Raw genomic sequence first — 21710 nt, 5'->3', positions numbered from 1 at the left:
AACTCCACGCGAGGTGGCGGTACCGGTCGGCGGGATGGCCCCGTGTCCCGCAGTGTCGAGGGGAATTGCAGTTCAGGACTGAGCTGACGGGACACGGACGGGTGCTGAAGGGGACCAGGGACAGCGGGGGCGCGCGCATCCCCGCCCCGACTGCAGCGCCGGGGTTTGAGGGAAGTGGCGGGAACCTGCGGCCGCGCCCTCGCCGCTGTTACCTCAGGCGTTACCTCAGGGCGGCGCCTCAGGGGTTACCTCAGGTCGTTACCTCAGGGCGGCGCCTCCCGCGCAAGTCGGGGCGCGCGGGGCGCCACCGCCGCCTTCAGGCGGACGTTACCCAACCCGAGGCGCCGGCAGCGGCGCGCCCAGGCGGGGACCGTCGCCGCCCCCACACCGGCGGGTCGCACACACGGCTGCGGCCAGAGCCCACCTTCCCTCAGTAGGGATTACCTCAGGCTCCGAGCCAGCCGCCGCCCGGCCGCGCACATACGACGGCAGAAGCACAGCCCCGGAGACGAGAGCTACTTCCCCGCCCACCCCTCGCTCCCCCAGCGGCACTTCATGCCTGACCGGCAGCAGCGCCGCACTCGCCATCACACCGAGCAGAGCCAGCGGTCACCGCGGCGGCGCCCCCTCAGCCACCGGCGCGGCAGCCAGCCCCGCCCCGCCCCGTTCTGCCCGCCCCTCTGGAGGCGGAGCCCACTGGCTGGCCCGCGCTCCTGCCAATCAGCGTGAGGAGGCAGCCCCTCCGCCGCCGCCGTGGAGGCCTGTGGGACTCGTAGTCCCCGCCCGCCGCGTCGCGCCGCCAGGGGCCGGGACAGAACTACCGATCCCGGCGTGCCCTGCTGGCGACCCGGCACCGTGACCCGCCGCGGGCCGAGGGAGCGGCTCCGGCAGGAAGGCGGCGGAGGGGCCCGGTCACCCAGCCGCGGCCATGAGCTCGGGCAGAGAGTCCCAGGGCCACCACGGCCTCAAGCGAGCGGCCTCCCCCGATGTAAACGGGCGTGGGGCGGGAGGCGGCCGGGGGGAAGGCGGCGGCTGCGGGGCCCCGGGGCGGCGGGATGCGGGGAAGGCCGCGGCCTTGCTGGCCGCTCCCTTCCCAGCGGGAGCGGGCGGCCGGAGGGCAGCGGCGGGGAGGGCCGCCGGGTTAGTCAGCGTGTGCTCCCGCAGGGCTCCAGCAGCTGGGAGGCGGCGGACCTGGGCAACGAGGAGCGGAAGCAGAAGTTCCTGCGGCTGATGGGCGCTGGCAAGGTGAGGCCGCTCCGCTGCCCCCCGCCGCGGGCAGGGCAGCGTTCCCCCGCGGGCTCTGGGCGGCACCTCCCGGGGGTGCTGCGGGGAGAGGCGCCGCTCCGCAGGCGGCTTCGCTCGGGCCTCGCCGTGCAGGGGGGTTGCGGCTTCCGCAGCCGCAGCTGGCGCATCGGCAGCGGGGTCGGGGAAAAGGCCGGGCCGGAATGATGGGGGCTCTGCTCGGCAGCCCCCCGCACCCCCCCAGTGCTCCAGACCAGCTCATAAAAGCGGGGACGAGAAAGTCCTTGTACAGCCTCGTGTGCTACGTCTGTCAGGTTCTCTTTCACTGGAAAAAAATTGAAGATTCAAAACAGTGGCATTAATAAAAATTACTGACAGATCACAACAGCGAAATACTAAACCTAATTAACTAATCCAGAAAATACTTCTAGAGGAAATGCACCAAAACTATTTCTGCTATGCTTTTTGCAAAAAAAATGCTGCAAAACTAGTAAATTTGTGCTTTTTCCATTTACAAAATGTTGGTTTAGTACTGTAGTTCTGCTTACTTTCAAGAAAAATAATTTTACTCGTACTAGCTTATTTTCCTTGAACACAGGGTTATTGTAAGCTAAAATATTTTACTGTATTAAAGAGGCGAAAGTTAATACTTCCTGGTGGATAGGAATACAATACCGTATTAAAACATCCCACTGCCACTAATCTTAACGTCTGCTTGGGTACTTAACGCTGCTTGCTGTGTAATGCCAGCGCTTGACTACAGGGATACATTTGGTAATGAGCAACTACTGAGCCAATAAATTAATGAGCACAGTGAGGGTTTTACCTGATACTGTGACCAGTCTAAAAGTGGGATCATTGTAAGATGCAAAGACTGAACCATTGCATAGTGCCCGTGGTGCCAGAGGAAGACACTCAAAGAGTAAATTGTCAGAACCTAATTCACATTTGCCCAGCATTGTGTAGCGTAGTTTTCATATCAGTGGCAAGAAACAGAATGAAATACAACCAGCTTTGGGGTGCGGGAGGAGTAAAGAGTGTCTAGTTGTTGGGGTTTCTTTTTCAGAATAATCAACGAAACAAAGATGAAACAAGTTCATCAAGAGGCAGCAGTTGTTAGGTCGTAAAATTTGCAGTCCTACAGTTGGTTGTCACGGTTTGACAGCAAACCTTTTCCATTCAAGATCTCTAGGATGTTGGCAAAGATGCCAGTGCACCCTAAAGCTCCAAAAGAAATTGCCTTTTCTTTTAGAAAGAACATACTGGCCGCCTTGTTATCGGAGACCACAGATCAACCTCTCACTTCAGGACAGGTCAGTTTATCCAACAGCTGATACAAAGTTGGAAGTTTAACACTCATTGAGGAACATCCTAGTACTTTGAGCTTCATAGATACTGCAGGGAGGGATTTCTGGTTTTGTGGTTGAAGCTGAAGGCAGGTCAGGTTGTGGAGTTGTAGAAGTTCTCAATTTTTCTCATTAGATTACTGACAAACGCTTTCTCTGACTGCACTTTCTTACCTTCTCAAGTCCAGGTTCAGCAAAGTACCTGATGGTCAGTGAAACCTGTGCACAAATGCCCTAGAAATTGGGGCCTATAGGTCCCAGTCTTACTTTGCTATTAAAATAAAAAACCAAAGTTTTATTGTTACTGGTACCTAGCAGTATTACACTTCTTCCTTGCTGCCAGGTATGGATATCCAAACCTCAGATTGTTGTGCGTGGACAAGAACAGGGTTGATTTCACTCCCCACCCGATTAGCTATTGAATAGAAAGATCTCTGCCTTAAAACAATGAGGTAGAAACCGAAAAGATCTGTAAGGTCATCTTAGCAATAATCTGATGTCATGTAATGTATGACCGTAGTAACTACGTATCATGTTTGCTCAGCTAGTAAGTCAAAGTACATGAAACCAGGCTGAGCTTGACTGTCTTGGAGAAGCTTTGATAAAGCTTTTAGAATAGCAGTTGTCGGAGTTCCAGGAAACATCTTTCCCTGGTAATGCTCCACTAGTAATTTTTTAGTTGACATGAAATTAATCTGGGGACCAAAACACCAAAAGAAGCCTGAGGATTGGTTCCAGGTTCTGCTGTTAGCTTGCAGAGTGACTGAGAATCACTTCCTTACACCTGAATTTCCTAGAAAGCAGATGATGCTTCCCTTAAGGAGTCATAAAGAATCAGTACTGCTTGGTTATTAGCAAAAAGTTAAGATGCTGGGTTTGGTTGTTTTTTTGGGTTTGTTTGCTGTTTTTTTCCCCAAAAATCAGAACAGCTATTTTCTTAACACTTTACTTTCCTGTCCAACATAGGAGTTACTGTCCTTTTATAATAACATACAGGTCTAACTTCCAAATGAGAAAACATCAATTTGCAATACAAGCTTTTAATTTTACGGAGATACACATCAAAAACTATAGTGTTGTAGGCCTGTCGGGGGAGAGTTAGAGATTCCTACCTTTTACAAGAACAGAGGATTCTTAACTATTTTAGACCATATTTTTCCCCCCAGTCAAAATGATCCTTTACTTATTCAAACAAGTAGGTTAAGGGCATGTACAAGTAGCTCATGAAAATTATTTTTTCTGCTAATTCCTAAAGCTGGAAAAATGTAGAGCTGTAGTAACTGCTCGTCATAATTCGGGATGTGTTAAATAGTTTCAGATACAGCTCTGTAAACAAGAATGATATTGCCCAACTTCTGCTGCTATATATTAATCATGGTTTAATTACAGTAATTACGCTAAGTAGCAAAGGTCAGAAACCTGTTGCAGTATCGGCAGGAAGCACAGAGAAGTCGTACTGGTTACATTTACCTCCTTCAGTAGAACATAAACCATGCATAGTGTAACACTCTGAATACATCAGGTCTTAGGAACTTAGCAACCCATCTTTGTATCAAAGCAGTTTTGCTTGCACGCTTGATACAACTGCTAATAAATCTGATTGATTGTATGCAGTAATGCTCAATCCAGTAGTTTAAGGTGGCTAGATTTAAACTTTTTCATGTATATATTGATGAACTTTGAAAATGTAACTTCATGTAATTTGATGTCTTTGTTAATTTGAATGAACCATAACCAAAGTACACTGGACAATGCAGGGGAAGAAGACAAGAAAATGAATGAAGAATTGGAGTCTCAGTACCAACAAAGCATGGACAGCACGATGTCTGGACGAAACCGGCGCCATTGTGGACTTGGTTTCAGTGAGGTAGTTATTTCTGTAATGATTCAACTTTCACTTCATTAAGACAATGGTTTAAAAATCCAGTCACTGCAACTAGTGGCAAACTTCTGCACTTTGGGATCAAGAACAAACTTACTGCAGGCACTTCACCCCTATTTGTGTACACTGTGGAGGCCGTTTAGATGCCTGGGAATGATTGATGCTTCTCATTGTTCTGAAAAGAGATATGACATGCTTAATGCTCCATAGTAGTCAAGACTGATTAGGACAGAAAGTGACAAATGGATTAAATCAGGGTGTTGCCAAGGAATACACAACCATCTGCATTGTTGCTGAGAGCTAATTAATCTTAGCTTCTTGTTGCAGTGGGGCACTTACCTCTCTATGGTCCTGAAAAGTAAGTGGCTATAGAGGGGTCAGATGTGGGAGATTTGCTGTACAGAGTCCGCAAGTGAGCTGACATGTGACTGGTCTCATACTTACAAGGAATTCTATAGGAATGAGCAGGAAGAGAAGTGTGACAGAAACTAAGAGAATCAGGTTATTAGGAACATGTCTTTATCTGCCAATTGAAAGGTTCAAAGATGAGTTGTGAACATAAATTCCTGATGGTCTAGCTCTTACTTTCATTATGTTTCACTCCCTGGCAAATAGTCAAGTGTTGTTATGTACTGTGTACACCAAAGTAAGGAATTACTAAAGTGACGTGATCTGAAATTTCTCAAACTCATTTAGTGGTGCCTTTAGAATTTCTGCTCTAACTAAATAAGAATATGGCTGCTGAAACCATGGATGTCAGGGTTGGTTATGGTTAACCACTTCAGTGGAGTTGCTTTCTGCCTAATAATTTGTATATTAAAGACCTGTGTTTAGCAACATAGCCCATTTTAGTACTAGAATGAAAGGAGCTACTAAGTGAAACATTCACACTGGCGAATCTTAGAAGCTGCAATGGAGTTGCCAGGAAATAATGGTTTATCTGTCTCACAGTCTGAAATTCTAGTTTCAGGAAAGTGAAGAACAAGAAGAGGCAGCTGGACACTCCTCTGAAGAGAGCTCCGAGAACTCTGAAAGTGGCTCTGAGTCAGAGCAAGAGGAGTCTGCAGAGGAGCTACAAGCTGCTGAAAAACATGATGAAGCTGAGGTTCCAGAGAACAAAAAAGAAGCAAAAAGCAACTATAAAATGATGTTTGTTAAAGCCAGTGGTTCATAACTGCAGATGTAACAGCTTTGTATTTAAAGTACAGTAAGCCTTATTGTTACAGTGCAAAGTGGAGGACTGCTACAGCACAGATCTTTGTATTATGATTTTAAAAAGACCCCATTAGATGACAAAAAGTAGTATTTGCTTTCCATTGCCATGGATAACATTTTTATGGGCGCAGTGATATTACTGGTTTTTGTAAAGTGTATAAAATACTGGATGGAGAAATAAAATTTTTTGTTGTTGCCCAACCTCTACAATGTCATCTAAACTATCCCTCCCCTTATTCCATGCCAGATAAAGAAACTTCATGTTAGTGGTTCCTTTAGTTAGTACCCCAGTCTTGAATTTTTAACTGTTAAGATTACATATGAATTACTGAATGTTGCATTAGATGTAAAATACCAGTATCAGCACTATTCTGTGATGTGCTAGAGCTTTAAACAATGATTTTGTCTGTAGGTGCTAGTGTTGACAGGGCTGAGAGGAGAAGTCACTCACTTTTGTGACAGTATTAATCACTGTATCCATCTGAAGTCCGACAGCAGTTGCATGGGACAAGATGATTTAGACATGCTTAAGACAACAGAAGGCTCTAATTGCTTCTTCAGCTTTATAATTGGGGGGGATAAGCTGTAGTTCTTTATACCTTTCAGTAGAAAAGAGTGATTTTTTTTTTGAATTAGTGGCTCCTGGTTATAACACTGAGCTGTTATTAAAACTAACTCCTCCCGAAGGAACCAGTTTACTTTGAAAGAGAAAATATAATTTGATAATGAAAAGGATATACAAATAATTTAGCTTTTTTAAATATAGAATAGAGTTAAGTCTTCTTCCTTTTCTCCCTGTACATGTATCACTTGGAGGTCTTAAGTCCATGATGACAAAAAGGTTGTACCTCTCAAGTGAAGTCGAGACGCTTAAAGAGTCAGGAGTTCCAGTAACTCCTTCCAGCAAGAACTGAGCACATCCATTCCTCTGCAAATTTATAGTTTATTGTATTCAAGTAATTAACGAAATACCAGAACTTGATAGACTTTCTTTCCTCTTAGCACATCAGACAGATGACTGCCTCTCCTTGGTGGGAGAACAGAGCATCTGACCTGCACCTCTAATACACTCTCATTCTGCCACAACAGTGTTTCACGAAGCACTCCAGATGCTTGTGGAGAACCTTCCGTTTCTGTATACCATTTATGATGTGCAGACAACATTTGCAAGCCAGTTGGCTTACGCGAAAGCAGCAGAGTGTACTATCATTGTATAGGTTTACTGAACGTAAACATTGCAGCATCAGTTTTTGGGGGAGGACTTGGAATAAGTTGCATTACAGAAAAAATAAAAGTAATATGATTGTAAATAAAACCTGTAGATTTTGATTAATCTGTTTTACTATATTTGCATTGGTTACAGATTTTTTCAGTCATTCAGCTTTAAGAACATCGTTACAGCAGCCACTAACAGTCAGTGATTTGTCCTTGATTTGTATGGATTTTTTTGTTTTCCCAATACTGCAAGCTTTTACTACATAGACAAAAATTAAAGCTGCTTGTATGTTGTGGTGAAAGAAAACCTCATGATGACTTAACGAAAACTGCTCGATCTCTAGGAAGAGAGGCTTTTCCTGAAAGATCAGCTGATTAACGTTTCTAGTAGACTGACAGCAGGTTTTTTCCTGTTCAGACACTCAGCTAAACAAACTCGCATGTCACTGTTAAGTTCTGTCGGCTGCGGCTGCTGCCTCTATTGCCTTGAGCGCAATTAGAAAATCAAGGTGTAGGCTAAAAAATGCTGCGCCTGCACTGACCTCCCTGCCTTCCCCATCCCAGCACCGCAGCTGGTGCTGCTCCCCACCTTTCCTCCCGCACTGCTCAGCACGCACGTAGATGTCGGCACGCACGCGGATCTCGGCACGCACGCCGATCTCTGGCCGTGCCCAACAGCATGCCCCTGCACAGACACTTTCAGAAGGCGACAAAACCCACTGCCAGCGCCCTGCTGCTTTCCCACTAGCCTGAAAGGAAGGGCATGGTAAAACCTCACTCACAGGCTCTTCTCTGCCATGCAGCCACCCTGGAAAGCCCCAGGAGCAGCAGATCAGCTGTCAGGCCCTGCATGGGTCTGCCCCAGCGAGCGCCGTGGGGGCCTCCACCACCCAGCTCTGCCCCGATCCATTACAGCCTCCTGCACTGCAGATTTGGCTGTCAGTTTCCAATACAAGTAGAGAGACCCACAGGGATAAAAAATAAACTATAATTAAATTATTCTAGTAACAGCTCTGACCAGAAAAAAAATAATCACAACCTCCATTCCCCAAAAGTATGACACATAATGCTGTGAACATCTGATGAGCTTCAGTGTAACTCATTTACGACACTGACCTAAGACTTAGCTGCTGAAAACAGGAGTTCTACAGTCACACCTGCTTCTGTGTAACATAAATACACTAAGAACTTGCAGTTCCATCTATGAAGCAGCCTAAGAAGCTTCTCCATATACACCAGGAAAGGCTGATTTAGTTCAGTGTAGATTGTGCAGTAAGTGTTTTAATTCAGGGGTCTGGTTTAGCAACCTCTGGTGTAATAGCAGCAGCAGTAGCAGCATGGATGGTGGCAGAACGGTTCCAGCTCTTACTGGAGACAGAAGACACAAGAAAAATCAGAGTTGGTGTCTCAGTTAATTCTAGTCAGAAAGAAAAAGAAATTTGCTTTTTCAGGTTGGTACAGAAGGAGCTCCCAGTGCTGACAGCAGAAGGCATCAGCAGCCACTGAATCATAAAGAGGGCAACTGCATTTTGTCTTTTCAAACCAGATTTGGCCACTGAAATTCCTCACCTCAAAGACCAGCTTATGTCCATCCCGATAGGAAGTCACGAGTCTGCCCATACTCCGACATGTCTTAGCAAACAACCACTGAAAGTCAGGCCTGCCACAGAAGAGCCCTCGTGTTGGGTAAACATCTTCATCTGTTTCTAAACCACACCGAGCGTTTCCCCATGTGAAGCTCCGTGCAGGTGCTTTACCACCTTCAGAGGGCTGAAACCTCGTGGCCGGGTGGAAAGCCACGGTGTGCCCACTCCCCTTCCGTCAGCCCTGGAGTGGGGAGACCCTCCAGGTGGGTACCAGCACAGCCCCACTGCCCACAGCATCCTGGAGCCACCGGAGAGGATGCTTCTACGCCAGGCAAAAAGGGATTCTCACCACCACACAGGAATTCTGCGAGGCCAAGACCACCAGATCTGCCGCTTGCCCTGTAGCTGTACGCAGCTCTTGGCAGTTTGCTCTCCCTTTCTCCCTGAAGAGGGGGCTGACAACTGGATCCCTGACAGCACAGTTTACAGGCCAGCTTCAAAGCTGTAGGTCCTTCTAAGGCTCCCGGCGGGAATTCGCATCAAAGACGCATGTTGTTGGGATGCCAGAGAGGACGGTTGGTGGAAATCTCCGTGGATTTGCTACAGCCCCCGCACAGGGATCACATTATGCGCTGAAGCCGCCTCTGTAAACTGCAGGAGACACAGAGAAGTGGCGGTGCTGCATCTCCTCATCAAAGCCCAGCACAGGGATTTGCATCAGTCCCTTGGAAGCCGTCAGGGGATTAAAAGAAAGGATGTGTGTCAAGGTACCCTCACTGATGGGACAAAGCAGAAGCTGGTTTCATTTGCTTTTAAGACTGCCACCTCAACCGCACTTTTCCTGGGAAAAGTATCTGCATAGTACACAGGCAGACAGCATCATGATGGCTAGATAAAAGTTTCCTTAGTTTCTGCACAGCATTAAAGAAACAAAATACTTGGTGATTTAATCTAATTTGATTTGGGTTTGATATGCAGGTGCAGAATGAAATCACAGTAATAGTTTGTGCTATTATCTAGCCAAATCCAGGACCACTTACGGTGCCCATAGCTGAGGAAGATCTAGTTGAGGATGAAAAGTAACATATGTCAGGAGAGGGGGGTTGTACCATCAGTCAAGCAATACAGGGGCTTCTATAAAGAAAATCAAAACTGCCTTGAACTTTTTCACAGCTGCCCACCTTGACCTGCAGGGAAACCCTCCAACCGTTACCGTAAGTAAGTGTTCTCATCACAAATGTATCAAGCTACAGAAAAAAACGCAAGAAGGTTTGATAATCTGAACTGGCTCCTTTTCACCCTCATATTTATTGCTGAAGCTTTAAAAAAAATACATGGGAAGCTTTTGGTTTTTCACTGGTTGGGGCCAAGCCTCCTTCTTCCCATTACAGACACTAAAATCTGGTAATTGCAATCCATTTGTAAGGATGCAGTAACAGAACATCTCTTACCAAAACGCGAGCGAGTGAGTGAGTGAGTGAGTGAGAGAGAGTGTGTGTGTGTCTGCGTCTGTGTGTCTGTGTGTGTAAAAGGCTTCTTAATATAAGAAGTTGATGCTGTGGACACAAAAAAATAAGAGATCAAATTTACTCAGTAGTCAATTGATGGAGCCACTATCCAGATCCTGAAAAAAATCTGCATATAATATCACTTGCCAAGTAACATTTATAGTGGATTCAGTGAAGACAACTGGAGTCCTCAGGCATACCGAAGGCTTTGAGGAAGCCAGGGGACACAGCTACATCATGAGATGTTGCTCTCTCTTTCCTCTGAGCATCTCATGCAGGTTAGGACTTGAAAAGTGAGACCTGAGACAGGTCTGGCACTGATCTCAGCAGTGGTCCCTCAGCTTCGCAACAAATCAAAGGAGAACGGGATCAACACGTACGTGTGTGTGTACGGATTCACACCCCCCAACACAGACACATAGACACACTACAAGTGTGTTGGGCAGAAGACAAAATCCTGTTTCATACTGGGAGAAGAAGATGCTCAAAGGCATAATGCAGAAGCAGCAGAGCACCAAAGAACTGTTTAGCATGAACTAAGCAGTCAGAAAAGCCAACAATACAGACAATACAAGACACAAATAGAATTAGCAGTGGCTTTTCTGATGTCAGTTTTTTCCCTCAGAGTGGCACTGCTCACTGTAACTAAATGTCACCAGTAACTTAATTTCATTAGGGTTACCTCTTGTGTAAGCCATCAGCCAGGGTTTAAAAAAACTTCCAAAACCTTCCTGTGTCTCAAGAGATGAACTGGAAAACAGCGTTAAAGCTTTTCTCAGTTGTGGCTTCTTGTTGTTGTTGTCCTGGTACCAAAACACCACTTCATCAGCAGTTCTTTCACGTACGGCAACCAGCAACACTCTACTCTGGTTTATCCCGTTCACCAGGTATTTTTTGTGCTAGGACACTGGCCTTACAGTCGCACTTGCGAGCCATTCCTTCTTCTTACCTTCCCCTCTACAGTGTAGGCTGAGTCCCTTCGTTAAAGAGTCCAAGTCCATGTATTCCAGCTCCTCCAACCTTTTTACTACCTCTCCCTTCAAACTACTAGGCCGCTCTCCCCTCTCCCCTTCAGCCTCTTGACCAGTCTTGTCTGCAGATACAGAGAATCACAGAATGGGTTGGGTTGGAAGGGACCTTAAAGGTCACCCAGTTCCACCCCCCCACCACAGGCAGGGCCCCCTCCCACCAGCCCAGGTTGCCCCCAGCCCCGTCCAGCCCGGCCTGGGGCACTGCCAGGGATGGGGCATCCACAGCTGCTCTGGGCAGCCTGGGCCGGTGCCTCGCTGCCCTCACGATAACCCACCTTCACCATCTCTGCCATGGTTTCCTGCAAACTCACTACTCACCTTTGCTTTCTCAGTCTCTTCCTTCCTTTAGTGCTTCCGCTATACATCCTGGTAAAAGGCTTCTTCTAGTGGGCAACAAGAAAACACCATTGTCCTTCAAGCTTATATCTTATAAATACTTCACCAATACCTGCTCCTCCTAAAATGCCATCTAATTCTGCCAGTGTTTTCTTCGGAAACAGTTTCACACTCTCCGTAAGTCAACCAGGAGCATTGACAAGTAAATAACAAGTACACAAACATGCACCGTATGCAATACTTCCTGGTCTTATTTACTTTTATAATTAGCACTCAAAGTTATTCTGCCATCTCCCAGTAATTTCACTGTATGCTTTATAATTTTACCTTCCTCTTGGGTTTACCTGCAGTTTAACATTCCAGGTATCGTTGTTACACAGAATACGACAGACTTGTATTAAAAATGCTCTTTAAAATTCCAAAGCTTTGAACTAAAGAAATATCTCCAGAAGTTTTCATGGAAAGTTCATCTCGGTTGGTTCAATTCAGCTCCAGTTAGATGCACCTTTTCAAATAATGGAAAAAAATGTAAAGGGGTCAGACCCAATCAATACAGTTGTTCAAACAGAATTTCAGGCACTGTGATGTGTGTATTTTTGTGCTCTTTCTTTGTACTGCTCCGCTATGAAGAAAGGTTGCTTTTGCTCGTGGAGCAATAAAAGTCTTAGCCTTTTGAATACAGCCAAATAACCAATGGGAATGTTTACTAGGGGTGGAAAATATAGCAATTTTTCATGTTTTTCTTGTGCACGGCTTTGTTCTTTTTATAACTACGCAAGACACAGACACGCGCACAGCCCAAGCAAACACTTTAAAATACCTGAAGACAGGCATAAATCAGAGGGGTAACATCGCATCGTGCCTTCTGTATCTTCTAAGGTTTGACACAAAGTAAATCTGGTCCTTCCTTCATGTAACAGCCAGAAGTTAATTGCTGAGGCACACGGGAAGGATGTGGTTTCACAGAGGGGAAGAGATGCTGATATAAAATACATACACATGTATTTGAAGATCTGCAAATCAGATGAGTAAACGGTGCAGGTGGAAAAATACCAGTGTGAACAACCCCAGACCGTGCTAGGAGCTCTCTGCCCCCTCCAGCCCCCAGCCCCTCCCCCAAAAGGCCACTGCCGGACCTTTACCGCCTGGTTTGGAATAGCACCACGCAAGCGCAGCAGCATCTTGTGGTAGCTTTTAGTTCCACACAAAAGCAACTTTCCAGAATAGAATCTTTTAAAACAATTATTTCCTGAAAAACCTTTCCACCTAGGGTTTTTTTTTTCCCCAGCTGTTCCAAACCAGCCTGGATGCCTGGAACTGCTGCTGCTTGTCCTGTCCTTCCAATGGGAACAGCCTCCTACAGACGCACCGAGCAGCGCTGGAGCTCCACGGGCGTTCCTAGCAGCCCCGCAACACACCTGAATGCGGAATACCAGTACTGAAAAACAGGGGAAGTGGGGTGTTACACCAGTTCAGAAAGGCAAAAGCAGTGCTACTTACTAGTATCAGGCTGTAGTTTTATAAATTCAGCTGTGCAATAAAATTTTAATACCTTTAGTTGAAGAAACTGAAGAGCCGTATATGGGAAGCAAAGTCAGTCTGCATTATCTTTCTTTGGTATAATGTTATAAAACACTAAATAGAAAACAGCGCCTTCACAAGAAGAACTAATACTGCTTTATAATGAGTTTCTGTTTTTAAAATTACAAATAGTCTCAAACACTTATGCTGCTTAATAGGCAGTGGGGAAAAAAAAAATATCTTTCTGACCAAAACGATACTGATCTGCAAGTAGACATAATTTTTTTCTAATCTTAATATTAAATAATGTGTAACACCTACAAAGGAGCATTCTGATTAAAAGAAACAGAACTGAAAAAGGAAACTGGCCCAAATTGAACACCGTATGCATATGAAAATTAGCCCTAATTATTTACAGACTATACCCATCTCTGCAAAAAAGATGGTTGCTGAAGAACACCATTTCACATCTTCAATAAAAAGTTCTGAAAGAAACATTACCTTGATAATTAACTATTGACACAGACCAAAATAGTTTGGGAAGACTGGTTTTGTCTTCCCAAAAGACATGAATGATACAACTCTTTAGGGCAAAAAACCCCCCAAAACCCCACACGTGGCGTCAATTGGCCACGGCCGCCCGGGATCCCATAGGCTGCGATCCCACTAGTGCGCTCTTCGCCCCCCAGTTACAGCCATGCTCTCCCCTCCCACGTAACCAAGCTGCTGTAGCAAGAATGCAGCTTCACCGAACCCCAAAGCAGGCGGGGAAAGGCTCCTCTGTGTGCCCGAGGTAGGGGACAAGCAGTCGTAAGCAGCTCGGCTCTGAATTTCTGCCGTGTGCACCTAAAGGTCAAGCACTCACAGCCTCAAACACTCGCCCTCGCGTCCGCCGAGGCAGCGCTAAGCCACAGAAATACTCCCAACAGCTTCTTTATTGGTTCTAGAGATTAAGTTTCAGAAGAACTAAACATTCCCACCGGTCTCCATCAAAGTGACGCCAGCCGAGGGAGCTGTTACAGGGAGCTGGTACCAAGCCCTGCTGGGCCACCTGCCTGCCAGCCCTCTGGTCACTGCTCCGCTCAACTGGGATGCCTCCAGGGTTTGTTTTCGTTTGGTTTTAAATTGACTTTATTTCACCAGAAACTAAAGGGCTACGGTGGTGTCAGACAAACATACACATCTAGAGATTGAGAGGACGGTAGCGTAGTCACAGTTAGGACACAACCCTGAAAAATCTCTCTATTCAAGAATACAGACAGATTTAATCAAAGGATAAGGAACATTTCTAAAAATAGTTAAAAAAAAGCTTTGGTGTAAGGGGAAACTGATCCAACCCCCAGTGAAATCAGTGCAAAACTGGGGAGCCTTCAGTGGGATTTGAACCAAAGGAGAACAAAACGTGGCAACAGCACAAATGACTCTGGATTTTCAACTACCCGGACACCGGGAAGAGAGCAGGCAAGACAGAGGCAAGAGGAGTCAGTTATGTTAATATTTTAATCTGTACATATATCATCTTCGAAACTGTTACATTTTATTTAAATTAATGCTTTCTTGCAAAATATTCATTTATGCTTTCAAAACTTTTTATAAAGGCAAAAATAAATCATTATTTTGGCAAAAGGTTTTGAAGTTGATACTGGCAGTATTGAGGTAAAACAGATTGCATTAGCTAAATATATACTTGTAAGAATATTTCTGAGTATAGTGTTAATATAATATGATTTGTCTTAAAGTCTGAAACTTGAAGGTCAATCAGTTTCAAGGGGTTTGTAGCTATTACTTGAATACACCAAATAAACAAGTTAGTGGTTTCACAAAATACTGCAGAAGTATTTCTGTCATTTCTCATCCAGAGCTGAACTCAACTAATAATTACAGAATATTGGGAATTTTTTGCGTGCCTTGCATTCAATGCATACACAGGTTTGTTGGTTGTGTTGTTTTTTTTTCAAGTAAAGCAGTTGCAGCAATTCATTTAAACTTATTTTCTCCTTATGTGACTACCTCACCCTTTGCCCTATACTGAAATAAAACACTGAATTTCAAATTTTGGCAAAGTTAAGCACCAGGTGAACATTCATATGAAATTAGCAGGTGCCACATTACATTAGTTTTGCTGTTTACAGGATAAATACTAGTCAATACATCATATTGTAATGTTTATTGAGAAAACAAAAATCAAAAGAAAACGACATATTTACTGGTAAAATGACATATCCTATTATATTTTTTTATTGCTTACTTCACATATTTTAATTGCAAGTTTTCTTCTTTCACATCAACTTCAAAAAAAAAAAAATTTGTTAGCTGTTTGTTACTGAGGGGACGGCACTACGGACAAGAGCAACCTAGCGTACTGTGGATTGATACCAGCGAGTTATCGTATGGGATCAAAAAAATAAATGAGAGTTAAACCTGGCTTTCATTATGGCTTTTGTGGGAAATGTCAGCTATATAATGGTTACTGATATTTAGAAATTCAAGCTAAAAGTTCTTGCAATGTATTATTTAATGGGCCAAAGGGTGGGCGATTAACTCTACAAAAATATTCAAACCACCCTTTTCAGCAAACCTCCCACTTGTGTTAGCTCTACCTATACCCTAGGAACGTGCTTCTAGGTCTGTTGAAATTTAGGTTTTTTTCATGAAACTTTACATTGTGCATCTGAGCCTGAGGGGGACGTTACAGAATCTTTTAACATCTATGCAAGTAGTCTCTCTTAAAATGAATTCAGCCCTTGATGTAAAAAAAATTCTAAAATACATTGTTCTAAAAATACATTGTCAGTATTTTACAGAGTTTATTAAAAGTGCCATTTATCCATATAAAAAGTATGAACTAAAACTGAAGTCAAAATAAAATGATTTGCAATTCTCTTTGTTTTCACAGACAGTCCCCCTATTGCTCTCCAAATGTGTTTCCAGAAGAACAGGTCATCAGCTGATGAGGATCTTCACAGCAAGCTGGTAGGGAATCTTCTCTCTTCCACGCCGCGTCACTAGGTGGGATTTGCTTTGAGGCTTACGTCAGTGTTCACTCACTGCTTTGGCTAGCGTAAAGCAAAAAAAAACCCCACGGTTAAATACTGAAGTGAGTACACCAACGCTAAGCAGCAAGCACTTTCAGCAAACATTTTTTTTATTAAATCCTTCTGCGGTTTGACAGAACAATTCATACAGACACACGAAGCCAACAGTTAGCTCACGATGCCAGCGATGCTCAAACTCCTGCGTTTCCTGCATGTTGCTGGTTATTGCAATTATTTTCTGGATGACTTTCCTGAAGAAAACTTAGGGGTTTTTTTTAAGATATTTGTAATTATGTATCTATACGTACACGTGTATGTATATAGACACGTGACATGTGGTTTTAAGTCAGTCTGAAATCAGAGAATGGCTGGGGTGGGAAGGGACCTCTGAAGGTCACCTGGTCCAAGCTCCCCGCTCAAGTCTAACTCCCTGGGATTGTACGGTGACTTCTCCACGTGCCTGAGGCCACGCGTGGGTACCCTGTCCGCGTGCGAAGACCTCACGTGACAGTGCCCCTCAACTAGCATATCCCTGGATGTGGCAGTAGACACGAGTGTTACTCAGACACAGCCAAGATGGGAGAATCTGGTTCTCAGAAAGACAAACTGAACCAGAAGAGCAAACAGCTATTTCCATCAAGCTCTGTAGAAGCTCCTAATGTCTATACCCCTCTCTTGATGTAAATCTGTCATTTTTCCCAGGCCTTATAGAAGGCAGGTCACTGCCTGTTTGGGCCTTTTGGTATGTGCTCATTTTTATTTCGAATTTTATTTTTTTTGCACAGGTATTTAACTCCGGTCAAATTGACACAGGTATTTACATTTGACAAGTAAAACAAAGGTGTCTAAAGATTAACACTACTTAAGTTAGTCACTCAATCAACCCTCTTTACTACTTCATCTCTGCTTTATTTTTTTGTCCAACATCAGGCAATAAAATTAGACCAAAGGAAATCAGAAAGGTGACAGTAATTCCAAAGGATACTATGAATACTGATACATGGCCAGTGTCTTAACTAGAGGCACACTTAGCAGTCAAGTATCAAAACATTTTCAGGTTTTCCTATTTCAAATCGAGAAACTCTGAAAATACTACTGGGAAGAGATGATACACATTCCTTAATAAGGACAATGAAATTATCACAATTTTAATACTTGAAATGGCAAAATGACCTAATCTGAAACAAAAATCAAGACTTCTGTTAAGACAATTCAATGAAAAACACATCAAAGGCATAAAAAAGCCAAACACAACACCGCAGAATTAGTTATAAAGGGCCAAATTTTCAGCTCACCTCAGGCAAGACTCCGATGTGAGCTCAGGTGTAGAGATACCAGCCCAGAAAGGATCCCCCTGCTTATACAGCTTTGCGCTTTGGATTCTCTTGAGCAGCAACTGCATATGCCACGTGCAGGCAAAAATCACCTGGGCACCCCCACGGTAGCCACAGAGTACCCAACGCTCGCCACCGGAGTACAAGCCCCTGCTGAAAATCTGGCCCCACGCTACCAGGAGTACAGATGTCTCCGTCCTTCACCACAGTAAGATAACGGAAGCATCTCATCTGCTGAGTGACAGCAGTCATTTGAAGACTTTATTAGCCCACGTTAGCTCATTAGAAGCAGCGCTGGCAAGAATAAAAGGTTTCTGAAAAATAGATGCATGCCCTCATTTTGTTCTAAGGTAGGTTTAGTAAAAATGTTAATATTCAGCAAGCCACAGCAAAGGTACAATGGCAAACCAGACATGCCGAGAGCCGTTAGTTCTTACTTTTAAGGTGTTTAAACAAATGTGTAGTGAAATCCATTGCTTAAGGGGGAGTGAGGTGGCTGTGGTACAGAAGGTGAGGGTGCTTTAGATGGATAGGTCAACTGCTGAGCTAGAAGGGATCACATACAGGAATTAGGCTGCACAATCAAACATTCATATTATAAACGGAGTGACCTTAATTTGCTACCACACAAATAGGAAACCTGATTAGTAACGCAATGAGGTGTTACACTATCTTAGTTACACGGAACATTATTTTAAAACAACAACATTTCTACCTGCCTTTTTTTTCTTTCTATTAGTTGCATAAGTTATGCAAATAAACATTCCTGGTTGGATGAAAATACGGACAATATTTTAAGATGAAGTTTCACTGGGATATTCAAAGGCACACGACACTAATATACTCTAATCCAGCCCTGCTTTTAAAACTGAGTTCTGGAACAGCACCTGTATTTGTGAATTTGATTTCAAGATTTCACTGAGGCTGTGTAAGTTTTCAGCATTTCCTGTTATATGCCAATGAGCAGGAACAAAATATATAGAAAAATCACCAAAAAAATTTACATATGCATATTAACATTTTGCTTACTACAGTGCATGATATCATAAATATATTGTCAGGTCTCAGCTTAAAACTTTGGGATAAAGAATACAATGATTAAAATTATCCCTGTTTATAAACCAGACTAGTGATATAGTATTAGAAGAAAATAACCATAAACTGGAAAGGGTTGAAACGCAGTCTTAAATTCCACTTTTATGTTTTGCAGGGCCAAAGGCAGACCTAATTCCAAAACACACAATTTAGGAGATGACTTCTTAATACTCCTGTGTTTGACTTTAATATTCCAGATTCTTGACAGGATTTTCATTTAGAAGGTTGATTTCTTACAAGAAACAGAGAAATTCTAAATGCTGCTTTAAAAGGATTAGATAAATGTACAATTTATTTTAACATACTCGTATTATCTTAACTGCTTTCCCCTGAAAAATAGGAAAAATTAAGCTCCTCAGTCTTTTTCATAAGAAAATCTTGGTAAAAAAAATATCTAGATATTTAGTTTTGGATTTTCAGATATGGTCTGCTTCACCAACAAGAAGCAAATGATAACCCATACTTTAAAAATCAAACTACAAGGATAAGAATGAAAAGGAATCTGTAAAATTAGAATAAAGGAGAATGTACAATCAGCTGTACAAAGCATCAAATGCTTTTCTTTTTATTCACTTAAGATCATCAGAAAATAGGCTGCAAATAAAAAACCCTGAACTCTTTTAATGGTTTGTATATTTGGCTTTTTTTAGAATTCCATGAAAAGTGTTTGTTTTTAAAGAAGCAATGGTTGAAATCAAAGCAAGACGTGTCACAAGAAATGAGTGTTTGAGATAGATACAAAAGTGTGGCAAGGAACACTTGTTTGTGTGCACAGACATAAAGTCTTGAGCTTCCTTAAAGAATCAAGTCCTTGGCTACTATGTTAGGGTTTTTTAAAGTGACTGAAAGACAAAAGAGCTAGCTGCTAAACTTCACAAAGAAAATTAAATTCAGAATCATCTTGCAACTGAGTGCAAATTTTTTCAAGCAGCATTTAAATGTTTCAGTGCTGATGCACATTCTAATTCCCTCTTTGGGGAAAACTAAAGAATTAGAATTCCTGTGGTTACGTACATCTAAACATATGTGGTGATCACACTTTGAAAATAATTCTAATACATTTATTTTTTTAAAAAAATATGTAGTAATGAAGACATAGCTACTACATTCGCTACACAACATGAAGACCGCTCAGTATGGCAGGCACTCTGCTCTTGTACTCACGCAGAGAAACAATTTCAAGTACGGGCTGCATTTACCTTGGTTGATCTTAGCTTTGGTGCTGCCTTTTCCCAGAATAAGCTACAACTCAGGTGGCAAAATGCTGCACTGGCTCGTGCCTCGTGAAACACAAAGTCCCAGTCCACAGCCAAAGCGCATGAGTGCCTGTCACAAGGACCTGGTTCCCGGACCTGGGATCAGACTGTCTGCAGAGATGCCACTTTGGCACACAGATGTCTGAAGGTCCAAAAGTTTACTCCTGAAATGCTCCCAAGCTTTTACAATTCTGGGCTTTTTTTGTTGTTTTGGTTTTTATAATGTCTAGCCTCCTCAGTGAATCGTTTTATCCCTTTCAGTCAGTTAAATTACCCACAGAACCTCACTGAAGTCTAAAGATTCTTATCTTGAAAATGTATTGCATCCCCTCAAAATCACATTCTCCTCGGGTTTCGCTGCCGCTGCATCCCCCAGTACGCAGCCACCTTCAATCAACGGTCTGTTACTACAGATTCACGTTACGCATCTGGATATCGGAATAATCTGTCTTTAATGAGAAGGTCTTAAGGGCTTCTGTGGCAAGTGCCATAAGTTTAAACTGACACCTTCAGATGATAAATGTGCGTATTTTTTCTCCATCATCGTTGAAGTTCCCATTATTTCCATTCTCCACTGGAACAGTGAGCGGTGCCAGTTATAAATGGCCAGTCAGACACTTGCTAGAATAGCTGCTGCCTGTATTACCCTGCGATACAAATCTGTCTAACATTTCTGATTTCAACTACAAAGCAATCGACAGTGAAATTATCACTTTTAGTAACATATTGCAAAGGATCTATTCGTTTCCAGGCATCAAGCAGAATTCATGCACGGCTGCCTTGCTCTGACCTCTAATCTCGGCCAGCAGACAGAAACATGCCCATACCCATTTCACAATGCCTTTTTCAGCCTGTTGTCATACAGCCGAGGCTGCAAGTGATTGTACTCTAATCTCAATCACTGGACCTCGGAATCCTTCTGTTGAAAAAAATATAATTAAAAATCCCTCTGTCTTGATTTTTCTAAGTCACAGATCAACTTATCTTAAAAAAATTATTACAGATATCCATCATTTAATATAACCATAGGGAATTCATTGAAAATATTGATTTTTTTTAGTACTATTAGTACTGAATACATAATACTATTAGTATTAGCAAGTTTCCAAGCTCTGAACTTTCTGATTATAGTATTTCAACCCCTTTACCCTGTCCATCAGAGGCCAAATCCTCAACGTAAATCTTGAGGGCCTCTAAATTTGTTATCTGTACGCACTTCTCACTATTTTGAATACGAATGACTAAAACTCTCTCATGCCAGGAGTTCAGCAACAACCCCACACAACTTTCGAAGCTGGTGAGAAACAGCTGTTATTTTATAAATAACTACGTATTACCTGCTACCTCCTTGCTCCTCTGAGAGGCTTCAGAAGCCAAAGCGTATGATATGGTAATGATGCGCTCCTGCTCTTGCAGCTGTGAATCTAAATCAACCGAGCGGTGCTTGGCCTGAGCAACAGACGGCTGTAGATTGTGCATACTAGTGGGAAAGTGCAAAACAACATTAGCATTTGCAAACATAAAGCAGAATCCACCACGCAGATGAGAACAAGCTTGAATTCATACAGCAGTTTTCAGATCTCATCTATCAAGCTCCGTGCTGTGCTGAGGTTCTTTAAATTAGCGTTAGATATTGTATGCAAAGGACTCCAGCATACAAAGATGAAGCCATTACACATCCAGTCACCATCTGTGCACAGCCTTAAGTACATCTAAAATTCCCGTGTTGTAAATCCACTGTTTAAACGAAAGCACTACCAAAAATGCTATTTGTTTGAAGTTGTTAATAAAATTTCTTGTTAGTGCCCAGAGGTAAAGGCATATAACCTGGTGGTCCTCAGGCACAGCCCCTTTAATTGTCTTCCAAAGAGAGAGCAGGTACCCGAGGCAATCAAATTCTTGAAACGGAATGTTTCAGCTGACTCTGCATTAGCTGGAAGTAGCCAAAGTGTTCTTTCAGAACTACAGTTCTCTGGAGACAACAGGAACTTGCTCTCACCGCTGACTTTTCTTCTGCTTTTGGCCAGATCTGCGCGTTTCCTTCCCCACTGTCATCTACTAGTTGCTTGGTAAGGACTCACTACTATTTTAGGATGTTCTGAACAAGA

General features: G+C 43.4%; 2 protein-coding genes across 11 annotated transcripts in view; one reads left to right on the top strand and one right to left on the bottom strand.

Annotated features, from left to right (window-relative positions):
• Window positions 1-795: 795 nt before the first annotated feature.
• Window positions 796-5884, top strand: C9H11orf58 (chromosome 9 C11orf58 homolog). Its single transcript, XM_055814419.1, has 5 exons — window positions 796-988; window positions 1165-1245; window positions 2495-2555; window positions 4346-4455; window positions 5435-5884. The coding sequence occupies exons 1-5, from the start codon at window positions 929-931 to the stop codon at window positions 5642-5644; spliced, it is 522 nt and encodes a 173-aa protein (XP_055670394.1). The 5' UTR covers window positions 796-928; the 3' UTR covers window positions 5645-5884.
• Window positions 5885-14364: 8480 nt separating this feature from the next.
• PLEKHA7 (pleckstrin homology domain containing A7) overlaps window positions 14365-21710 on the bottom strand; it is a 159983-nt gene continuing 152637 nt past the window's right edge. For 9 of the 10 annotated variants that reach the window (XM_055813432.1, XM_055813433.1, XM_055813435.1 and 6 more), the window contains 3 exons: window positions 20940-21082; window positions 17689-17797; window positions 14365-15938 (listed from right to left, as the gene is read on the bottom strand). In XM_055813432.1, coding sequence (XP_055669407.1) covers window positions 17700-17797; window positions 20940-21082 — 241 coding nt within the window. In that variant the 3' untranslated portion in view covers window positions 14365-15938; window positions 17689-17699. The remainder of the gene's footprint in view (window positions 15939-17688; window positions 17798-20939; window positions 21083-21710) is intronic. The other variant, XM_055813434.1, reaches the window with a different exon arrangement.

The sequence above is a fragment of the Falco peregrinus genome, chromosome 9 (genome assembly GCF_023634155.1).
Source record: "Falco peregrinus isolate bFalPer1 chromosome 9, bFalPer1.pri, whole genome shotgun sequence".
NCBI lineage: Eukaryota > Metazoa > Chordata > Aves > Falconiformes > Falconidae > Falco > Falco peregrinus.
This window is presented reverse-complemented; position numbering and strand designations above follow the sequence as displayed.

What these genes read in the sequence shown, in the direction of transcription:
- C9H11orf58 (XM_055814419.1), top strand. Translation starts at nt 929, where the DNA reads ATGAGCTCGGGCAGAGAGTCCCAGGGCCACCACGGCCTCAAGCGAGCG. An exon ending in AACCTCTCACTTCAGGACAG is followed by an intron (nt 2,556 to 4,345) that starts GTCAGTTTATCC and finishes TGGACAATGCAG; the next exon opens with GGGAAGAAGACAAGAAAATG. An exon ending in GTGGACTTGGTTTCAGTGAG is followed by an intron (nt 4,456 to 5,434) that starts GTAGTTATTTCT and finishes CTGAAATTCTAG; the next exon opens with TTTCAGGAAAGTGAAGAACA.